Below are 22,058 nucleotides of genomic sequence, written 5' to 3'. Positions count from 1 at the left end.
CCTCCAAATTGGACTATTGTAATATGTACTACATTTGGTGGGTCCCAGGAGGCAAAAGCCTTCCCTGCCATAGTGTCCATCTTATGAAATATTCTCCCCCACCCCCCCACCCAACATTAGGTTAGCTCCATTCCCTCAAGAGTGAATGAATTGAGAGCAAGGGGAAGAGTAAGACAGTGATGGAATTGGTGGCAGCCTCAAAGACAGGATTGAGGAGCTTAAAATGTATTTAGTATATACATAGTGGAAGCAAGAATGATTTGTAAAGATAGAAATGTGTGGAATGGTATTGAACATAGCTGATGTAAACTAAATCTAGCTAAATGTTCTTTTCCTTCCTCTTGCCTTGTGCTTTCAACTTCTTTTACATACTATTTACTTCTTTTGCTGTCTACATGATACCACTGACGGATAACCCAGAAAAGGAATAGCTAGTGGGTTTCTATATATGTATACTAATCATGAATGACCACAAAAGATTAATTAAAACTTGCACAAGACAATGCAGTGTGATTCTAGGATGCAAACATTTTGATTGTTTATGATATACTTTTTGTAGTACATATTTTCAGTCTGGTTAAAAAAAAACACTGGACAAATGTCTAGTAGCCTGATCTACTACTATTACTACTAGTAGTATCTTTACTATTTTATCTTTATCACTACTTTAACTTTATTATTTTATTACTACTACTATTTATGACTTTGTGCTCTGAAAAGATTGTTAGCTGTCCCACTGTTGTGTGATGTTTAAAAAAAAGAATGGAAACAGAAACCACATTTGTACTATCTAGTAAAAGACAACAAAGACAACAGATTTTTAAAAACGTATATTCAAAATATCTTTGTATAAACAGTAATACTACAGTGTAGTATCTTAATACAAATCAGTTCAATATTATTAACTGTTAAACTTTTATTATAAATTAAAATTTCTTTACAAAAATTGCACATAATAGAATTGATCACTCTTGAGGTTCTGATGCACTGGCATTTGTAATAGAAATTGTGTTCTTCAAGTTTTAGTCTCTGCCACAAGTCCAAATGCAGAAAGGGCATTAAGCTACCCTCATAGCCTCCAAGTACAAAAATCATACTTGTGGCCATGGCAGGTACTTTGCTTAAGAACGGTTGTTTTTGTTTAAATCCTGCAATCAAAACAAATCTCTGAAAAAAAAGGGACTGGGAAACAAGGACAGGGAAATAAAAAGTAAAACAAAACAGACTGGTTGTTTTTCATGTAAACAGGGCCCTCATTATTAATTCCAAACATAGATCTTTTAGGCATCAGTGTGAGTGTCAAGTGAAATCAGTAATAGCACAAAAGAAAATGAAAAGAAGCAAGTTTTTAAAAAATTAATACATTTTATGTCTGTCATTGGGATGAGCTATACTTACGTACATGATGTTATGAGAGTCTGGCAGGGCCCAGAAGCAGGCCATAGAGGGCATCATTTATCCAAGAAGGCGCCATGTTAATTGTTTCCAGGTTCAAGGAAAGCAAGCCAAAGAGACTTGAGCTGCTCAGCATGGCTCATCTGCTTTACACAAGCCTAAAGCCAGAGATCAGCCTGGAGAATCATTCAAAATGATTTTGGCATTTGAGAGGACTTAGTACTGACTGCACCCAGCGTTCAGTGATTCGTGCTTTCTGTTCTGTAAGTGTTTAAATTTAAAAGCTCATCTAGGCTGACTCCAACCTCTTGGCACTTGGAAACTAGTTTTCTCAGGTTATCAGTTTTACCTCCTTCTGATGCTTCAAATAGGAACTGCTGTAAGAGATGGGGAAGCAGACATGAGATTTAGCCAGAGCTTGAATATCACCACATCAATGGACATGGGATATGCAGAAAATTGAAATGAAACCTTAAACTGAAACATAAGGAGAAAACATTACATCTTTCCACAGGGTTGCACAAAGAGGTAACTTCTGAAAGGCTCTCTGATATAAGTGATGGACCTGTAAAGGAGAGACAAAAAAAAAACAAAAAACAATTTGATGTTATCACTCAATAAATATTTTTCTCATTCATCTCTACATCAAACTGTCTTGATCAGTTTATCACACTGATTATACATAGCTACTAGTAACCTCATTTTTTTTTAAAAAAAAAGTTAAATCCAGCATATTTCAATTAATACAAAAACATGATTTTCTATCTTAGAATAAAACTTCATATTGTCTTATTTTAAAACAAAACTTTTGTTTGTGCATCAAATCCTTAAAACTGTTTATCTGGGAATAAAGCTCACTAAGCAGGTATAGGTAGAATTATATTGTCATAAGGTCAAAGGGATTGAATTTAAGTCAACCCAATTAGCATGTGAAAGGACTTTAGGATGGTACACAAGGGTACTAAAGTGGTGCAAATATACTGCTCAAAAAAAAAAAAAAGGGAACACAAACATATAGGATCCTATACGTTTCTGTTCCCTTTATTTTTTTGAGCAGTATATATTGTTACTGCATCTGACAGAAGAGACTGAACCACATGCCTTTTCTTTTGTTTTTTCAAATGAACATAATGGATTGTTTGCAAACAACAAATTAAAAAAAATTGCTGGAATGTATTTTAGGTACACATATGCACACCTAGCTTATCTGCTCCTGCTTTACTTTCTTCTTTCAAGCAAGTAAACCAGGAAGACGATAGCTTCACCTAGTGTCTGAATTATGGACTACGTAATTAATTAAGAAGTATAATTAACACATGTAATTAATGTAAAGTTATTAATAAAAAGTTATTAATAAATACTGTGATTGGCCCAGGGGCCCTGACTATTAAGTTTTGACATCAGATCAAACTATTTCACTTTTTGATTTATTTACCTGTAATATGAATGAGGAGCAAATTAATTCATATTTTGTAAAACCAGAATTCATGGCTTGTTGTTATGTAAAATTTATCCAATAGTACAAGCTCTGAATACTGAAAAGCATTACTAGGTTTTTTTTCCTACAAAAGAAACTACCATTGCTTTTTTATTCTTAACAGCATTGCTGCTTGTTCTTTTTAAATAGAATTTAAAAAAGAGATGAGACAAATTTAGAACCTTTGGAACAATTATTCTCAAATTATTTCTATTTAGTATATTTTCCTTACATACCTCTCTTTGTCCCTTTAAAAAGCATTCAGCAGCAATGGCTCTGAAGGGAAGAAATAAAAATGATTTATTTTTACTGAATACTGAGTATCTTTAAGGGAGGAACACTGGATATGGAATGAAACTATAAAATCCTGGAAAGTAATAGACTAACTCCCAATGATGATAATCTATAGTGAAGAGACAAAAAAGATCCATTTTTTAAACAATCTTACATGAGCAAGACATTTCAGTTGTTCCCATTATGTACAAACACTGCAGACAATGATCAGTTCATCATCACTGGATAGTGCTATTATGATATATAAAGGGGAGGGTAGAAAGGAGGAGGAAACAGAAGTCAATAATTTGAATAGTACAACACTCCAAAGTAGCAACAAGGAAATAAATCATTTTTTCCTTACTTATATACACAAAATATACTTACTTCTGAAGTATTTTTGAATGGGAAAGCAAGGTCCTCGCTTTAGTATCGTGTACATTTCTAAACCAAAGAGTGTGAATTGGACTACAATGAAAAACCTTTCTAGTAGAAACTAATTTGAAGGCTATTTCAGTTTTATGAAGCAAACCTTTTTAAACAATGAAAACTACAACAGTATCTATCTTAACAGGTGTATGACTGTTGAATTACATTTTCCAGATGGCCAGGCAGGTTGGCATATTATATGTAAACATCTTGGCTTGCAGTTTCAAAATTTGAACATTGTTTTCTTCCCAATACTGCTGTAGCAACCTGCAATTACAAAGAAGTATATGAGAAAATATAGTAATAGCTAAATCAACATGTTAAATAAAACTTTTTTTTAATCTCCAGAAAAGGAAAACTGAATGCAAATACAAGTTGAGGGTTCAAACTAATATTTATTAGAGATTGACACCAATTTCTGCTCAGGGCAGAAATCTTAATTGCTCAATAGGTGACTGACCAGTCTCTGCTTAAACACTTCCAGTGAAGGGGGAGTTTGTAACCTCCTTCAGTAATTGGTCTATCGGTAAACCACTGTTATTGCTTGACACTGTCAGAATAACTTCAGCTAAAACAACCAGGCTAAATTACTCCAGAAAACATGTTACTAAAATACATATTAATATACTTTTTATCTCTTTTTCTTTCGAAAGAAATTATATTGGGATTGGGACTCTGCTACTAGAATAAACTCTGAAAACTGAACAGAAAATTTGGTATGAAGGGAGAAGTGATGAAAAGATTGGGATGAAAAACATTGACCTGGTCAGGCAGATAATTACTTAGAAATTGTCCCAATGTATCTCTATGGGCACTGGTTTTAATATCGGTAAATGCAGCACAATAAATGAACATTTCTATGAAGAGATCAAAAAACTGTTTACTAAGATTCCTATTTATTAATTAGTTATTGCTATTTGATACCAATTACTAATATTAATTAGTTAATTAATAGACAATAGGTAGGCCTACTCAAAAGACTGAAATTATTAAAGATTAAATGCTGGCTGGCTTAATGCTAATGAAAACATCTCTTGAGCCATCTGCTTGCATTCATTTCCTAATTTAATGTCAGTTTTTGAATTCAGTGTATGGCGTTTGCTTCTTTTAGTTCCTGAACAAACTTTCAATTGTGTGATTTTTAAATGAAATCAAGTTCCACCAAAATGCTCCTCTGGGTTGTGCATAAGTCAAAAAGCAATGGGGAAAATACATTTAACATAACAATTTGCTCTAGTTTATCTAAAGAGCACTAAACTATTACTGTGCCCAATATTTTCTTATAGACTTGCTGGATAATATTTATAGTTTAAGAACCATATTTATGTTTAGGGAACTAGGATGCTAAGAAGATTATTTTCACCTTTCAACAAACTTTCTAAGCTGCAACTCTATATAGGCTCAGGACACTGGATCGGAAGACTGGGAGGGAGGAAGAGGAGGTGGGAAGTCAAGAGTATTTTAAATGGTTGTCCAAATGCTTCTTCTACAGGTTTTTCTCATAACCCCCAGCCTGATCCAACCCTTTTCAGAATCAATTTTTCTATTGCCAGCTTCACCTCTCACACCAAATTCAGTCTAGTTCAGTTTTCAGAGAGTTACTATTCACACAGCTCATTTACCTAATTTCTTTCCAACACTGCCCTGGATTTCAAAGAATAAAAAGAAGCACACATATAAACTTTTAGATGCTCCCAGTAATATTTCTTACTTGAATGCAAGTCCAGGATTCGAAGGCATGGTAGAACAAAACCGTTCCAAAGCTTTGGAATGCTGAGTCTTTGGAACACAACTCAGATAAAAGGAAATTACCTGAAAGGTTGATTTTGAAAATATTAGAAGCTTCCATTTATTTAGTTTTAAAACCCTGTCCTCTAGTGTAATGAATGAGAAAATAGCATGCATACTTTTGAATTCAGAGTTAAGTTGGACTGACTGATATCTATCAAAATAAGACAATTTGGGGATATCCCATCATACATCACTTTACCTAGTTGTTTCACAGAAAGAAGAAGCATGCCATCTAGCTTCAGACTGGCATGCATAAGCAGCTCTATTGGGGATTCGTTTGTTTGTTTTTAATCCTGCCTTTATTATTTTTAAAAATAATTCAAGCAAGCAAACAATACACCTTCCTGGGTCCAAATCATGAGAGAATAAGAAGTAACATCATTGGAAGGTATCTGATTATCTTGATTCTTGTATTTTTTGCAGATTTTAATGGAAAAAACTCTGCAATTGCTGGCTTTTGATAAAGGAGGAGTAAGCCAAAATGAAGGTTGTGCTATGTGATGATGGTCCAGTTGAGCTCTGAAACAGAACTGATGCCTTTGCTATTAGCTTCAGACTCCAAGGACCCAGATGGAACTAACATTTTTCTGGGCACAGTCTGAAGAGATAAGGATATGGACAAGCTTCAATACTCGACCACACAAAAGTATTCTCAGTCTTGAAGACCAACTGCATATGACTTGCTTTGTAAGGTTATTTCCATTCCTCCAAGTAGAAAGGAGACAAGTAATTTCCTTAGATAGTCAGCAGCTTACTACTGTATTTGGTGCACCTATTAAATGGTGCCTTCAGGGTTATCGGTACATGGCAAACAGTGAAGAGGAATAAAAAGGGGAAGATAAAATAAAAACAACGCAGAAAAACAATAGCTAGCAGAAGATGGAAAGAATAAAATAAAAGAATAAAAATACCAATCAAATGTCCAAGGAACTCTCGGATGTACTATTACAGCAGTGATGAAAAGGAAATAAGGTAGATAAACACCAATCTTGCTAAAAGGCAAACCTTCCTAATTAATATTGCAGGCGATTCTGATTCAATTAATTTGAACCATAGGCACAATGAAAATACAGCCATGATACCTCTTTCAATGCAAGTAACCTGAAACTATTATAATACCATTAAGTTTCGATACAGGACAATATTTATATCTCAGGGTTGAAATGAAGGGTCCTTGGTACTCTCTAAGCTTGGTTGTTTTCTTGCAGACATTTCATTAAGGGTAGGTAAATATCAGCATTGATGAGGTTACCTAATTGGGTAATGAAATGTCTGCAAGAAAACAACCCAAATTCAGAGAGCACCAAGGATCCATCATTATTATGTTTCTCCCTCCATTCCACCTAAAAGTGTTGACTTGAACATCACATTTTCTTTTGCCCTCTCCCAAGCTTCGATGGGTCCTTATAATATTTTGGCTAATCAAAGATCTCAACTTTGCTTGTAATGTTGCTTACAGTAGAGGTGTGCTTTACTGTGGATTTTGAAATACTGTACCTTATTATGAAATTCATAGTTGGTCCAGTAATCAGCAGTGCTAAATGGAATAGGGTAACGTGTTGAGATTGTAACAAGACATCTGTTCACAAGGTCAGTAAAAAGCTTGAATTCTTGAACTTGATTGTTGGATTTGACAATTTTGTCATTGATGAAAACAAGGTAACTGGAAAATACAAGTAAAACACATCTGAATACTTCTGAATGTGCTATTTTATTAAAGACCCTCAAAACACAGATTTTTCAGTCTTGGAGATTCCAGGGACAGCTTGCAGAGTTGTTATATAAGCTCAAGTGATGGTTGTTCATCTGCATTCTTGGGTTTTATATGAGAGATGAGACAAATCCTCACTTTCCTGGCCTTTCAGAAGCGTGTTAAAGAGTTTGGCTCTGCCAACTGGCCTGGGGGTCCAAGAGTGCCATGCAACATGGGGAGTGACTGGTGGGCTGAAGGTACTCCCTCTGCCTTTTAATTTTGCTATTGTCTCTTTTAACTTTGTTTTAATCTGGTTATTAACTTGTTTTTAACTATAGTTATTGTTATCACTTAATGTTTTATCTATAAACTACCCAGAGGCATACAAGTAGAAATCTGATACATAAATATGCTAGCTAAATAAATAATCAAGTAATGTCTCACATTTATACTTACTCCATCCAAATCTGCTGAACTATTTCCTCTTGCATGACTGCTCCAAGTGCTGCCTCAAATGCATCTGTTGCTTCTATAGAACTTCCATGAAGAGATTGGTATAAACTATACAAAAAGAAATGTTTTTGTAACCAAACACATACTCCTTTTGCTAAAAGAAAAGGGCAATGGAGGAACCATCACAAGATCAAAATATGCTCAAGTTTTAACACAACACTAAACTATGATTCAATTTATGTGCACTGATTTGTAAAGAAGTTGAGCTCATTTTCTTCATCTTCCAAAACATTGCATAGCAGAACAAAAATTCTACTTGCCTTGATTTCATTGTTTACTAGTACTTTTTATATAAAAGATTCTGTTTTAACACAATCTGAATTTTTTATTAATAAGTATGTACTCCTTTTCACTAGGTAGAACTTAGGATTGTAAACACTTCCAATTTTTCTCATCCTTACCTCATAACACTAAACTGTAAACTGAAATGCAGAAGGGCACTACACAAAGACATGATACAAAAAACTGCTAGCATTTTTTCATACCACAGGAGAAAGCTGCATTCATCAAGTGTGATGAATATACCAGGGACAGAAGGGCTGCCCTTCAAGAACTGGTTTAGTATAAGGCATCCTTTGCAAATTTATATTAGCATTGAAACAAACAATCTCACCAGTATATCTGCCACAGGTAAGGAATCTGCTGGTTTAAAACATCTTCCATAAAATTTCCCTTATACAAGGGTGGTGTAAATTCAATTGACATTGGAAAATTCAAAAAATACCTACAACAAAAATCTGCTTTTAGTATGAAAATGTTTACTAATAGAACTAATATTATACAACAGAAACTTTATATACATATAGCAAAAATCAAAGTCCAAATGCTATGTTAGCTATTAAGTAGGAATCAAATTAGATTCTGCAACAAACACATAACTGCAAATTATGGCAGGTGCAAAATTTCCCCATCCGTACTACTAGCACAATAGTAGAAGTTGCATAGAATTTTAATTAATAAGAGGAATTGTTAATTACAAGTACTCATACATTGATGAAAGGACATACAAAACCTAAAAGATGGCAGCTGCTAGGGGTTATTTCAGAAGTGAAGGAGTGAAAGAAATTAATTTTAACATTTGCATCATTATTTTTTTCAGTTCATCTAATTAACTTGATTAGCTTAGCCAGGATTTTAAACTGAGAAAAGGAATAGCTTCTCTGAGTAACTGAGTAATTTCAGCACTGCTTTTAGTAACAGCGAATTGAATACAAACTAACAAAACAGAAAGAATACAGAAGTGGCTATGTTCCAATAAAAACTGAGTGTGTTAGTGAAAAAACTGTTCTAAGCAAGACCTAGTATAATGGATTATAATAATGCATGAACATTTATCTATGTGCAGGAATAAAATATTGGACATAATATTGACACAAGTATGAAAACAAAATGTATTAGCAACAAAACTGTTGTCTAGTGGAATGAGAACTAAATGCATGAAGCACAAACTAAATATGTGAAATCTTTTCATTAAATAGACAAATGGAAAAAATTGATTTTCCTGAAAATATGCTTAGTAGATTGGAACTTGACAATGTATGATTAGAATTTCTACAAATACATGTATGCCACAATTTCCACGGCAAAATTGAGGGTAATTCAATATAGAATAAAACAGCAGCCAGGCTTACCGTAATAAATCTACAGGATGATTTTCTTGAGGAACATACTCAAAAAATGCAGCAACAAAGGCTTGCAATAGTGCAGGAATACTATCTGATCTATTCTGTCATAAAATAATTAAGTTTGATGTTAGCTTACATTAAAGAATATCCAATACAACTCAGCATTATGTTAAAAACATTTTAATGATTTTTGAAACTAACTCAATTAAATGAGCTGTCATATGGAAATATTAAAAGTAAAAATTTAGTAATTATATAGAAGCAGAAAAAGAGAGCACCTGAATAGTCAGAGAAATTACTCAGAAGCAACAACACAAGACCAAATTAACCTTTTGTGATTTATACATAAAGAATACAAAAGATCCTTTCACATATATAAAACAAAGGTATGAAAAATTCATCTGGAATATTATACCTTTGTCACCAAGTTCTACATCATCCACCCAATAAACCAAAACATTCAGATTCATATCTCAAATCTTGTAACATGTAAAAAGAGCGTTGTCTTACCTGAACGCTTTTTCTCATCAGGATGGTGTAGAATCCACTGATTGATTGGGTAATTTAATCCCTCCTGCTCAGACTAAGAAACAAAAAAACTTTGCCACGCCTCCTTCTGGATGTGACTTTCCCCAGTTTTTTCGAGGCGAAGCATCCAGACGCAAGGCTCCAGACAAAAACATGCATGCCTAGACTAACACTAACAGCGTTCAGGTAAGACAACGCTCTTTTCTCCATCAGAATGGATGTAGAATCCACTGATTGGGACATACCAAAGCTGCTCATGTCCCCACAGGGAGGGAAGTCTAGGCTTGTGTCCCCTGAGAACCAACCACTCGCTGTAGGACTCTCCTTCCAAAAGCAGCCTCCGCTGCTGCAAACTGATCTATTCTGTAATGTTTTATGAATGAGGAGGGAGAGGACCAAGTCGCTGCCCTGCAAATCTCGAGTGATGCCTGGGTAGACCAGGCCGCCGAGGCAGCAGCACTACGTGTAGAGTGAGCTGTAATATGTGAAGGGACTGAGAAATATAAGCCCTGGAAATACACGCCCTAATCCTCCGACCAATTGTAGAGGAAGAGACCTTCCGACCCATGGTAGAGGGCTGAAAGGACACAAATAATGCCTCAGATTTCCTGAAGACCGAGGTTCGTTTAATGTAATGGCGCAGGGCCTGCGCACGTCCAAGGTATGCCACCATCTTTCCAGACGGTGGGAAGGGTTGGGACAGAAGTTAGGAAGGACTAGGTCCTGAGAACGATGAAACCCTGTATTGACCTTAGGAATGAATGCAGGATCCAGCCTGAGGACCACTCTGTCCTCATGGAATGTGCATAAGTCCTCCCTGACCAATAAGGCAGCCAATTCTGAAATTCTCCTGGGTGACGTGATGGCCACTAGGAAGGCCACCTTCAGTGTAAGGAAGTGAAAGGAGCAAGTGCTCAGAGGTTTGAATGGAGGAGAAACTAAGGCCTGTAACACCCTGGACAGGTCCCAGGATGGGTTAACGATGAACTGTAGGTGTCCCTACATTGGCCACACCCTTGAGAAAGGCACTAACTGCTGGATGTTGAGACAGGGAAACTTGGTTGTCACAGGTGAGGACCGTCGACAAGGCAGCTAACTACCAACGTATGGTACTGGTTGAGAGACCTCTAGTTAACCCCTCAAGTAAGAAGTCCAATATGTCTGGAATGGTGACAGCAAGCGGCGAAAGTTGCTTTTTGGTATACCAAGAGCAGAAACCTCTCCAAGTGGCGTCATAGATCCTGTTGGTCGAGGGACGCCGCGAGGCCTGGATGACAGAGATAACCCCAGAGGAGAAAAACTGTTTGGCTAGACTCTCCCGCTCAAGTGCCAAGCGGCTAATTGAAGCCACTGCGGGTCCGGATGATGGAGGTTCCCGTGGCTGAGAGCAACTCGGTCCGGAGGAATCTTCCATGGTGGTGAGAGTGACAGGTCCACCAGGTCGGCAAACCACAGGCGTCTTGGCCAATATGGAGCAACTAAGATCAGCTCCGCCTGTTCCTGGAGGAGCTTGCGGATAGTTGCTTGTAGTAGCAGAAGAGGAGGGAAGGCATGAAGTACGCCCTCCGGCCATCTGCTCCGGGGAGCGTCCGTTCCCTCCTCCCCCCTCGACGGGAACTGGGAAAAGAACCTGGGGAGCTGAGCGTTGTTTGGGGAGGCGAAGAGATCTAAGATGGGCTGCCTGAACCTGTGTGATATTTCCCTGAATAGACCTGAGTCCAGTTTCCACTCTGAGTGATCCATTGTGGCCCTGCTCAGGGAGTCTACCTGTTGATTCGCCTCCCCCGAGATGTGTTCCGCTCTGATGGAACTCAGAGTGAACTCTGCCCAAAGTCCTATGGCCAGGGCTTCCTGCATGAGTGACCAAGAGTGGGTCCCCCCTTGTTTGTTTACGTGAGCCTTGGCCGCAATGTTGTCTGTCAGGACCAACACGTGTTTCCCTGACACAAGGGGAGAAAACCTTTGGAGAGCCAGGTGGATGGCCCTGAGCTCCAGCCGATTTATGTTGTGTGTCAGATCCGAACTGGACCACTGACCCTGAGCTATGTGGCTCTGAAGATGTGCCCCCCAACCGAACAGACTGTCGTCTGTGGTCAGGGTAATTCTGGGAGGTTCCTTGAAAAGGGGTACCTTTGTCCATAGAAGGGAGGTCAGAGTGTGATGGGGAACCCTGACTTTCCTGTTGGAGGCACTGACTTTGCGTCTTTGAAAGGGAAGGAGGAATCACTGGAGGTTCCTGGAGTGTAGCCTGGCCCATGGAACGATGCCCAAGCAAGAGACCATCTTCCCCAGGAGTTGGGATAGTTGTACCAGTGGTACCCTCTTTTCCCTTCGGATCTGCTGAGCCAGCTTCCGAATGCTGACTTGACGCTCCTGGGAGAGATATACCTTGCATAGGCTGGAATCTATCAATGCTCCCAGATGGAGCAGGCGTCTTGTGGGGGTAGTGTGACTCTTTTTAAAATTCACAGAAAACCCATGATCCTGAACTGTTTGAATTGTGATTGCCAGGTCCGACTGACCTGATCGGAAAGATTTGGACTGTATCAGTATGTCGTCTAGGTAGCACTGTACCCGTACGGGCTTCATCCTTAGATGAGCCGCCAGCACGGCCAAGACTTTTGTAAAGACCCTCGGGGCAGATGATAGGCCGAACGGGAGGGCCCGGTACTGGTAGTGACTGCGTGCGTAACAGAACCGCAGGAACCTGCGGTGTTCCTGGATGATCGGAATGTGTAGGTAAGCCTCTGTCAGGTCGATGGAGGAAAGGAAATCCCCCTTCCTGATACTTGCCAAGATGGACTTTAGGGTCTGCATCTTGAATTTCCTGTAAGTGAGGAAGTAATTTAGACCTTTTAGGTCCAGTATCGCCCTCCAACCGCCTGAGGCTTTGGGAACTACAAACAGGAGGGAGTAGAACCTTTCCCCGATCTGGTCCTGAGGAACCCTTTCTATGGCTCTGATCTCTAATAAATGTGCGATGGCTGTCGTGACTAGTTGTGCTTTTGAAGTATTGTTTGAAACCGGGCACTGTATGAAACGATCTGGGGGAGAAGATCGAAACTCTAGGGAGAGACCCCTTCTTATTTTCTCCCTGACCCAAGCGTCCGTGGTTGTGCTCTCCCAGATGTCGTAAAACAGTGCCAGTCGACCCCCAATGGGGTAATCCTCCTTGGCGTCATTTGGACCGCCTGTAAGGACGACTGCCCAATCCCCTGAAGAGGCGCTTGGTCTGGGACTGACCCCTGGCTCCACTAAACTGGCGGTCCTGTTGGTGATCCTGTCTGAAAGAATAGGATCGCGAGCCTCTGGGCCAATCCCAGGACTGCCCTGCCCGAAAGGGCTGTCTCCAGGCCCAGGAGCTACTGGGACGGAATGCTGGTCTACGATAATCCTGCTGGGGCCGTCTATCCAATTTTTTGGAGGGATGGGCCATCACCTTGCGCTTGTCCTTGCCTTCAATAATGTGAGGCTCTAGGACTGGGCCGAAAAGGTGGGTGCCACTGTACTTAGATGTTGCTAGGCGCCACTTTGCCTTTAAATCAGTGCACCATTGCTTCAACCAGAGCAGCCTGCGTGAAGCCACTGAGGCAGCAATAGATCTGGCCGATCATCTGGCCGAGTGCAAGGAAGCGTCCGCAATATATTCGGATGCTGCCACGACTTTGCCTATTGCTTGGTGCGCTCTGACCTGATCCGGCAGAATGAGCGCCTGGAGTTCCTGCATCCACATGATCGCTGAACGTGCAAAGAAGGAGGAAGAGGTTGCTGCCCTTATGGCCCAAGCTGAAGATTGGTGAGCTCTACGAAAGGAGAACTCGAACTTTTTGTCCTCAGCCTTCAAGAATTCAGCCATGTCCCCGGGAACTGCTGTATTGGAGAACAGAGAAGTCAGCGGAACATCCACAGATGGAACTTCTAGAAGAGAAGCGAAGGAAGAAGAGACATTGTAAAGTTTCTTGTCCAAACTGCTCTGGGAAGGCGTGGTAGCTAGTGAAGCCCACTGCTTTTCCACCGTAGTCTTGAAGACTAGTGGACATGGGATCTGCGGGTCCTCCTTGACCTTTTCCGCAAACAAGGTGTTTGCTTCCCGGTTGGCCGAGGAAGATGGTGCCTCCTCCTGGGCCGAGGTAAATTTTACCGTGTCAATGGCCTTTATGAGGAGAGACCGAAAAACGGACGGATCAAAGAGACCGGAAGAGGTCACCTGCTCAGGTGTTGGTTCCTCCTCTTCAGACAAAGGAGTGTCTGCTACCCCTAGCTCCACTGACCCCTCCTCCCCTAATTGTGAGGAGGTTTCTGAAACATCGGAGCTAGGTCTAATGTGGGAGAAGTAGGATGCGACTGCACCTGGCTTCCTTCAGTGGATGACATAAACTGCCTGAATGCATGGTGCATAAAGGCCTGGAATTGAGCCTGGGACCACATTTCCCCTTGGTCCCTGGAGCTGGCCCCAACCTCCGTTGAGGCACGCCTGCTCTCAGTTGTATGGTGTGACAGTGAAGGGGAGGAACGAGGAGGACCAACCTGCTCAGTTTCCCCCTGAGGAGACCGAGGCCTTGGGGCATCCTGCAATGATTCAAATTGAGGTTCCGACAAAGGGGCGTCCAGTGGGGCGAGGGAAACTATTTCAGCCCCACTGGACCTGAGCCTTTGTGCCTTGGAGAATTCTCTCTCCAGTGCTAGGTGTCTCCTTGTGGCCTCTCGCCCGGCTGACTTGGAGGTATCTTTAGAAGACAAATGTTTGGTTTTAGCTTTTTTCTTCCTCCCCATGTCCAATTCTGATTTGCGCTTTGCTTGTGCGGGGGGGGGGCACTGGTCTGAGATGCCTGGGGCGAGGAACTGTCTGCCATTGCAATCTAGGTACTCCTAGGCAGTTGTACCTAGAGCTGGGGGGAACCAACACGCAGATCACAGTCAGAGATGGAAAACCGATCCTCGCTCTGAACAGAAGGCAATGGCAAGAGCAGCCAGACAGTGTTCTAATGCTGTCTGCGTAGGCCCTGTGACAAAAGGTCACTGACTAACTGAGAACAGGTGGTCAAAAAAGATCTCTTCGCCCTCCTTTTCTAGGCCTTAAGCTCAGAAAATAACACCTTGGCCTGCTCAGATGCAGGCAAGGCCCACACCTGGGGTAGCCCCTACAAGCTGCACCACAAGCACTGTGGTACACAAATATCTTTTCCCCCCCCCCCTGAACGGGTCTGCTCACAGACCAGGGCACTCAGGCAACAAATCCAAATCTGCGATAATGCAGGAATAACTGCAAATGATGTTGTAAATAAATTTAATTAGGTCTCCAAAATGGCATCCGCCAAGTGGGCCCTCTTAGTAACAGCCGCGCTAAGCCATGTGGTTAAAATGGCGGCCGCTAGGCCTGAAAACCCTTGGAGAAGCAAGGAGGGAAAACCCTTGGGTCTGTTTAAAAGGAGAATCTGGAAAATAAAAAAAGGCTTGACTGTTTTGTTTCCTCCCCCCCCCCCCAGGTCCCCAAGCACTTGCGATTAGTAGCAGCTGCGACCGGAGTCAGGAAAAGTCTCCCTGGAGGCCTCGAGGTGAGAAGATGGGATTGCAAAGAGGCTACAGATCGTGGAAGGGAGCTCCCTTCCGAACGAAAGCCTGCAGCCTCCCCTTTTTTAAAGTTCAAAGGGCTGCAGAGGAGTAAGGACAGAGTCCTTATCCCCCCCCACACACAATCTCCAAGGATTTCTGAGTTGTGAAGCAAAAGCCAATTTAGATCAATTATGAATTTAAGAGTAGCCAAGTTCAACGATAAATCCAAAAAAAAAAAAAAAAAATTAGAGAAGCAAGCTAGCTGAGGAGCCTTTTCCAAAACGCGTCTAGCTGAGCTCGAGACTAAGAAAAAACTGGGGAAAGTCACACCCAGAAGGAGGTGTGGCAAAGTTTTTTTGTTTCTTAGTCTGAGCAGGAGGGATTAAATTACCCAATCAATCAGTGGATTCTACATCCATTCTGATGGAGAATAACTGATTCGGGTAAAATACATTTTTACTTTGTTCTACAGCAATCTCCACTATATCTCATGATAAAGTTGTTATTTTGCACTGGAGAAACTGTAATAAATAATAAATCAAATATGGAACAAGTTGTTTTACCTGCATCATGAAAAATTTGCACATAAAGTAAAAAACCTGGGCATTCTGAGGATTCTTCTCAAACGCTGAAAGCCACACATCACAAGCTCTTTCAATTTCTCCTGTTCTCAAATACAAACCAACTAGAATCTTCAAAAGATGACAGTCAAAAGGATTTAATTTCAGAAGTGATTTACACAGCTCAATAGCAGCTTCCCACCTTGAATGAAATCAGTGAAGTTTTCCATGAACATTTTTGTAGGTAGATTATTTAAAATATTAAAAGAATGAAATACAAAAACCTTACGCAATTTTTAAAAAATCCACTCCACTCTCATGGCAGCACTCAACTAATATTCACTCATCTAAAAACACTAAGAAAAGTTGGGTCTGGTTACTATTATATAGGAAGCTATTAGGAAAGCTAAGAGCTAAAGAACTGAAACTTCCCAGAAAGCAACGTCAAGCCCTATATGGGGTGCTGCATAATGTTGCCAAGAAAACGCTTTGGCCAATATCCAAAGTTCAGCAGGAGCTGAACTTGATTCAAATATATCAACAGAAACACAAACTTTATGGCTCATTAGGGTCCTTATGGCTGTGAGCTTGGCCACCTACTCTCCAGACCCTTTCCCCTGGCTTGTTAAAGGGCTGGGGGGGGGAGCATGTCGTGCGAATGGGGTAGAAGGAGGGAGTTGTTCCTTCACATCTTCAGGAGGTTTTGATTCACCCCTTCAATAAGCCATTGGTCATTCAGTATCTAACCTTCAATTTTTAGGGAAGCTGGTTGAGGTTATTGTGCAGTAGCGTCAATGGACGCTGGATGAAACAGATGATTTGGATGCCTTTCAGTTAGAATTCAGGCATGGATATGGGTCAGAAATGGCATGGGTCATGTTTTTAGATGATCTCTGTGGGGTTGAGATGGGGGTTCTGCAACCAGGCTCTAGGACAACTCACTGTGGCCAACTCACTGCATGACAATTCCACGTGGGATAACTCAACATAATGCTATCCGCCATACTTCCTTTGACATTATTTCCACTTTTGTGAATAGAAATATTGCCAAAGAAATAGTGGTGGATAACATTTATTGTGTTGAATTATCCTGTGTGGAATTGTCCCACAGCAAGTTGTCCCATGACAAATAGCTGTGGCAAGATGGCCATGCTGGGTTGGCCATGGCAAGATAGCTGAGGTGAATTGGCCGCAGCAAGTTGGCCACGAGGTGTCTCATTCTGATGCACCTATTGTTGCTGTTTGATAGCATCAACCAAGTTGTCTTTCACATGTGGCTCTATGGATTGCGCAGGAGGCACTATATTGTGCTGGTCCACCTACTTTCTTTGGGATCGATATCCAGTGGGGGGAAAAAGATTTTGGCCACTACTATTCAACATCTACATGAAGCCACTGGATGATCTCATCCACTGCCATAGGGTGAGGTATCATCTGTATGCTAATGATACCTAGTTATGCATTTCTGCACCTGGTGAATTAAGTAATGCTGTTGATATCTTATCCTGGTATCTGGAAGCTGAAGATCTGGATGGGGAATAATAGGCTTCAGCTGAAGCCTGACAAGACTGAGTGACTTTGCATGTTGGGACCTTCCATTTTTAGACTATGCACTTGCTTTAGTTGGTACAGAATGCAGCAGTATGGGAAATTAAGTGTATCCTTGGAATGGCACGCATTATATTTTTGCTCTGTCAGCTGCACTGGTTGCCTGTTTGCTTCCAGGTCCAATTCAAGATGTTAGTTTTTACCTTTAAAGCCCTTCCTGGCATGGTGTCAGGCCCAGAACCTAGAATGACATGTAGTAATTCTTCCAAACTGAGTTCTTTATTGTTTCACATGTACAAAAAAAATCTTAGCGGACTGAGGACTCTACTATCTGCATCCACAACATATTCTGTGAACTATTAGGGAATGACTATCTTTGCCCATTTTTTTTCTCAGACATGATCTCTGGACTGAATTAGCTCTTACTCCCCTGGAATGTACCCTCACTACATTTCATCACATTGGACCAGGTTATTTGAGAGACTGCCTCTTCCCAATTATATCTGTTACAGCAGATCCAACGAAAGAATTGCAGATGCTGTATATCCCATCTGCTAATTACATTTGGCTGGACTCTGGAGGCTGACCATTTCTGCCATAGTGCTCACCTTATGAAACATCATCCCCTCTCTTTGAGATCAAGTTGGGTCATCCTGTTAATTTTTCACAATGTCATCAAGCTTGGGAGCCAAGTCCTTGTTAGTTGCTAAGATGATTTTACTGCTGTTAGTATCTGTCACTCTCTCCTTGCCTCTTAAAAAGTGTAATATTTATTTTTTAATGGTTGACTGTTTTTATATTGTTTTTAATGTTTTATTTTGTGCCACCCAGACACATATTTTATGAGATGGGCATTATATATAATAAACCTCTTTTTAGCCTTCTAATATAACAGTTATATTAGGGTAGAAACAGCTGGTCCTAGAATATAATGGAAGGAGCATACAAAAAATAGTAAGTTTTTCAACAACAAACCTTTCTAACAGCTGCTGCAAAACAATCATGTTTCTGTACAAGGGAAGGCAAAAAATTGTTTTCTCAGTGGAGGCATCCTCACTGGTACATGATTGGATGGCATCTAATACAGAAACAAAACAAAAATTACACACTTAGAAATATAAAATTTTGTCACTGAATACATGTATGTAATTGCCATCCACATTTAGGGGAAAAAAACATCAGAATGCAGGTCTCAAAACTAATGAAGAATCAGTCTTTTACTATCACTAAAGGATTACTTACATTTATAATCTGATTATATAAGATGAGGAACAAAATTTATGTTAAATCATGCCATTTATCAAAACTGATTCACGTAACATTTTTTAAAATTACAGAATTACATTCCTATGATCCCTAGGAGTTTCTCTTAGAAAAACAAGATATACCGGTAACCAAATCTCTACTTATGAGAATGGAAAGAGAAGCTTTTCTCGAAAAATGAGAGATCTGAGTTTAAAACATCCTCCCAGATGCCATGGAAACATAAGGGATGGAAAAAGAGCTGTCCAAAAAAAAGTATATGTGAGGAACTATTTCAGCTCTAAATCTATCATGGATTAATTCTATTTCATTGAATACTTGAAATGGTCTGGAAATTTATTCATAAACTTGCTATTTCATTGAAACAAACAGGAGAGAATACACAACTTTCGATAAAATATCCTATCAATCTATAGATCTTCATATTCCATGTTTTTTCTCTCCTCCCCCCTCCCCCTGAATATAATGCATATAGTTTGTGGATACAGAATTGTAACAGTAAATAATGGATGTACATCTGTTATGATCAAGACTTGTGGACTTCAACTCTCAGAATTCCTGAGCTAGTCATTATTCTACTATTATTTACTACACTCAACTTTAGTACATTCTTCAACAATAGCTTTATAAAATTGATTTCATGAACCAACTGAGTAAGATCACAGTGATACTCTCCAGTTGTATTGAGACTTCAGTTGCCAGAGTATTTCTGGAGGTGATTTGTAATGCTGGCTTTCTAGAATAATATTAATGTTATTTGTGCCTATTTAGAAAGAAGCCTGAAGTTAATGTGTAAAAGATAAAATCAATGCTTGATAATTATTAACAGCACACTGTATCATTATTACAGTATACATACAATTAACTATTTAAGAATTAAACCAGTTACCTTCAAACAAAGCTAACAGAGTATCAGGATTAGCTTTAACATCTTCCATTGTTTTCCAAGGTATCAAAAAGGACTCCTTTTTCATTAGTTTTGAAGAGTTGCTATTGGCAGGATCATAGAATTTAACTGGAAGATTTCCAAATTCAATCAAATGTATGTAGGAAAGCCAAGCTAAGCAACGGTCACTTACAGTCAGATGTTGCACTATAATCTTATCACTTGCTGACTTCAGAGCATTCTGTGGAACATAAAGTGATATAAACTTAAACTTAATTTTTGTGATGCCTCCCTCAAAGGAAGTCTTATCAAGGAGGAGACTGAACCTTCACACTTGGAAGGTTCAACATCTGGAGCAGATGGTTCTACAAGTCATAAACCTTGAAACTGGATCTTCTAAAGGCACTTTTTCAGATCTAGACTTTTTGGAGGATAAGAACTACCCAAATCAAAAGGCATAATTTCAACCAAGATGCAGATCTCCATGTAAATAAAAGCTGAATTGTGAGATTTACTTATTAAAGATGGCTAACAATCGAGGCTGGGATATTTTTTGGAAGTATACCTTTATAAATCCGGAAGGAAGGAAGGAAGGAAGGAAGGAAGGAAGGAAGGAAGGAAGGAAGGAAGGAAGGAAGGAAGGAAGGAAGGAAGGAAGGAAGGAAGGAATCTTGCTCATGACACAAAATCAGCAGCCAGAGGAATAAAAACTGGAATTTCTGTATTCTGGTTTTTGATCCGGCCTCGCATTCTGAACTATTAACCTTAGGACTGTAATTTTAAAGGGCCAACGGTAAGAGTAAGTAATTTCATCTTCTAGAAAGGAAAAAAAAGAGTGGCTATGCATTTATACATAAGACAAGTCTTTCTATTTTAAAAGTACTTTTACTTTCAGTCATAATTCTTGTGACTTTTGTGCATTATATAGTAGTTGTCAAAGATGATTAGTGAACAAACAGGGATTCTTGTTTCTTTTCACATTATCTGATAAAAATTAGCATACTCCCATTGCTGCTCATTTTGTCTAGTTTTTTATTCAGAGCATCTACCAGATTGCAAGGTATCTCAAACCATCAATAAACTCTAAATAAACTCTATTTGGATAAAATTATATTATAATATAAACAAATACCTGAAACAATGCAATGGCGTTTTGATACTTTCCAGTAAAGAGACTTAAGTGAACTCTATACAGTAACATCTCCAGCAAGTAAAAGGACCAAATATCCACATTCTCCTCACTCTTTGGAGCTTTCATCAGGAATTGTAGCATTCTTCCACATACATAATCCTTTCCATCAAATGTGTTTTCAAGGCTTAGAAACTGAACAATAGTTGGGAGAAAATATTCTCTTAACCATAAGAATCACTTTGGTTTATAAAGTAAAATTACACAACATTTCAAAAGATAGATAAACCCTTAAATTTATTCAGGTTATTTCTGAGACTTTCTGTTCCCAACTTTCTGTCTGGGGGTGCATGCTCTGGGTCCTTCCACGATATAGTACCATGTAATGGGACCCAGAAATACGATTTCTCTGTCATGGCACATGCCCTATGGAATAGCATCTCCTCTGAGATCCAGACAGCCCTGACCCCATTAGCTTTCCAAAACACTCAGAACATTTGATTTTTCCATCAGGTTATTAATAGAGAGTTTGATATAATTCTTCAGCTTCCAAATTTTCATATCACACATAAAAAAAATCTAGTAAGTAATGCTCAATGTTTTAACAGTCAAAATATTTTGTACTAATTAAAGAATTTCTACTGAAGAGTTTTTAAACATGTATCAGTCAACTATATCAATATATTTCAAAAATACTACATGGTAACTTTCCATGCACATCCACAGGGTTGCTTTTCCCTAAGGACATCTACCTGTCCTATCAGATTAGATAGGGTAGGGATGCTTAGTCCCTGCCCTAAAATATTGCCCCCTTGGAGTAGAAAGTATGCTTTTTCTATGGTAGCCCCTGCCCTATGGAACATGCTTCCTCTGAAGTTTGATAGGTCCCTAGCCTTCTGAAAAACACTAAAGACCTGGCTTTTCCTCCAAGCACTGGGACAAGATAGATAACTGCATATTGGAAGTCTGACTTGGCACCAAGTTTTTATTTCTAATGCTTATGGTTTTAATAGTTTTAATGTGGTTTTTATGCTGTTTTAATTCTTGACTGGGAGCTACTCAGAGCTCGGTATAAGATGGGAAGGGATATATGAATATTTTAAATAAAGAAAATATAACTTACTGTCCACCAAATCTTATAAGTAGGAGCATATTCTACTGCTGTCTCACACATTTCCTGCACTTCTTCCTTAAGCCCTCTTTTTGAAAACAGCTTGAGATAATGACACCAGATTTCAGAATTGTCTTTGTTATTTTCTAGTGCTCGGGCCAAAACATTTAAAGCTGAATCCAAGCATTCCACAGATGACCTTTGTAAAAATGGGAAACAAGAAAATATTTTAACAACTTGTAGATAGGCAGCCAGTATGCTGTTGAAAAAATGTACCTTAAATT

General features: G+C 39.4%; 1 protein-coding gene across 3 annotated transcripts in view; it reads right to left on the bottom strand.

The window, feature by feature from the left end:
• Positions 1 to 812: 812 nt before the first annotated feature.
• ZFC3H1 (zinc finger C3H1-type containing) overlaps positions 813 to 22,058 on the bottom strand; it is a 54,846-nt gene continuing 33,600 nt past the window's right edge. For all 3 annotated transcript variants that reach the window (XM_039344461.1, XM_039344459.1, XM_039344460.1), the window contains 14 exons: positions 21,787 to 21,973; positions 20,667 to 20,858; positions 19,538 to 19,775; positions 18,361 to 18,463; positions 15,841 to 16,039; positions 9,203 to 9,297; positions 8,185 to 8,295; positions 7,515 to 7,619; positions 6,863 to 7,028; positions 5,286 to 5,386; positions 3,740 to 3,841; positions 3,109 to 3,148; positions 1,898 to 1,960; positions 813 to 1,772 (listed from right to left, as the gene is read on the bottom strand). In XM_039344461.1, the coding sequence (XP_039200395.1) occupies positions 1,635 to 1,772; positions 1,898 to 1,960; positions 3,109 to 3,148; positions 3,740 to 3,841; positions 5,286 to 5,386; positions 6,863 to 7,028; positions 7,515 to 7,619; positions 8,185 to 8,295; positions 9,203 to 9,297; positions 15,841 to 16,039; positions 18,361 to 18,463; positions 19,538 to 19,775; positions 20,667 to 20,858; positions 21,787 to 21,973 (1,840 nt within the window). In that variant the 3' untranslated portion in view covers positions 813 to 1,634. The remainder of the gene's footprint in view (positions 1,773 to 1,897; positions 1,961 to 3,108; positions 3,149 to 3,739; positions 3,842 to 5,285; positions 5,387 to 6,862; positions 7,029 to 7,514; positions 7,620 to 8,184; positions 8,296 to 9,202; positions 9,298 to 15,840; positions 16,040 to 18,360; positions 18,464 to 19,537; positions 19,776 to 20,666; positions 20,859 to 21,786; positions 21,974 to 22,058) is intronic.

Source organism: Crotalus tigris, unplaced genomic scaffold, assembly GCF_016545835.1.
Source record: "Crotalus tigris isolate CLP2741 ecotype Arizona unplaced genomic scaffold, ASM1654583v1 scf7180000017916.3911339, whole genome shotgun sequence".
Lineage (NCBI taxonomy): Eukaryota > Metazoa > Chordata > Lepidosauria > Squamata > Viperidae > Crotalus > Crotalus tigris.
This window is presented reverse-complemented; position numbering and strand designations above follow the sequence as displayed.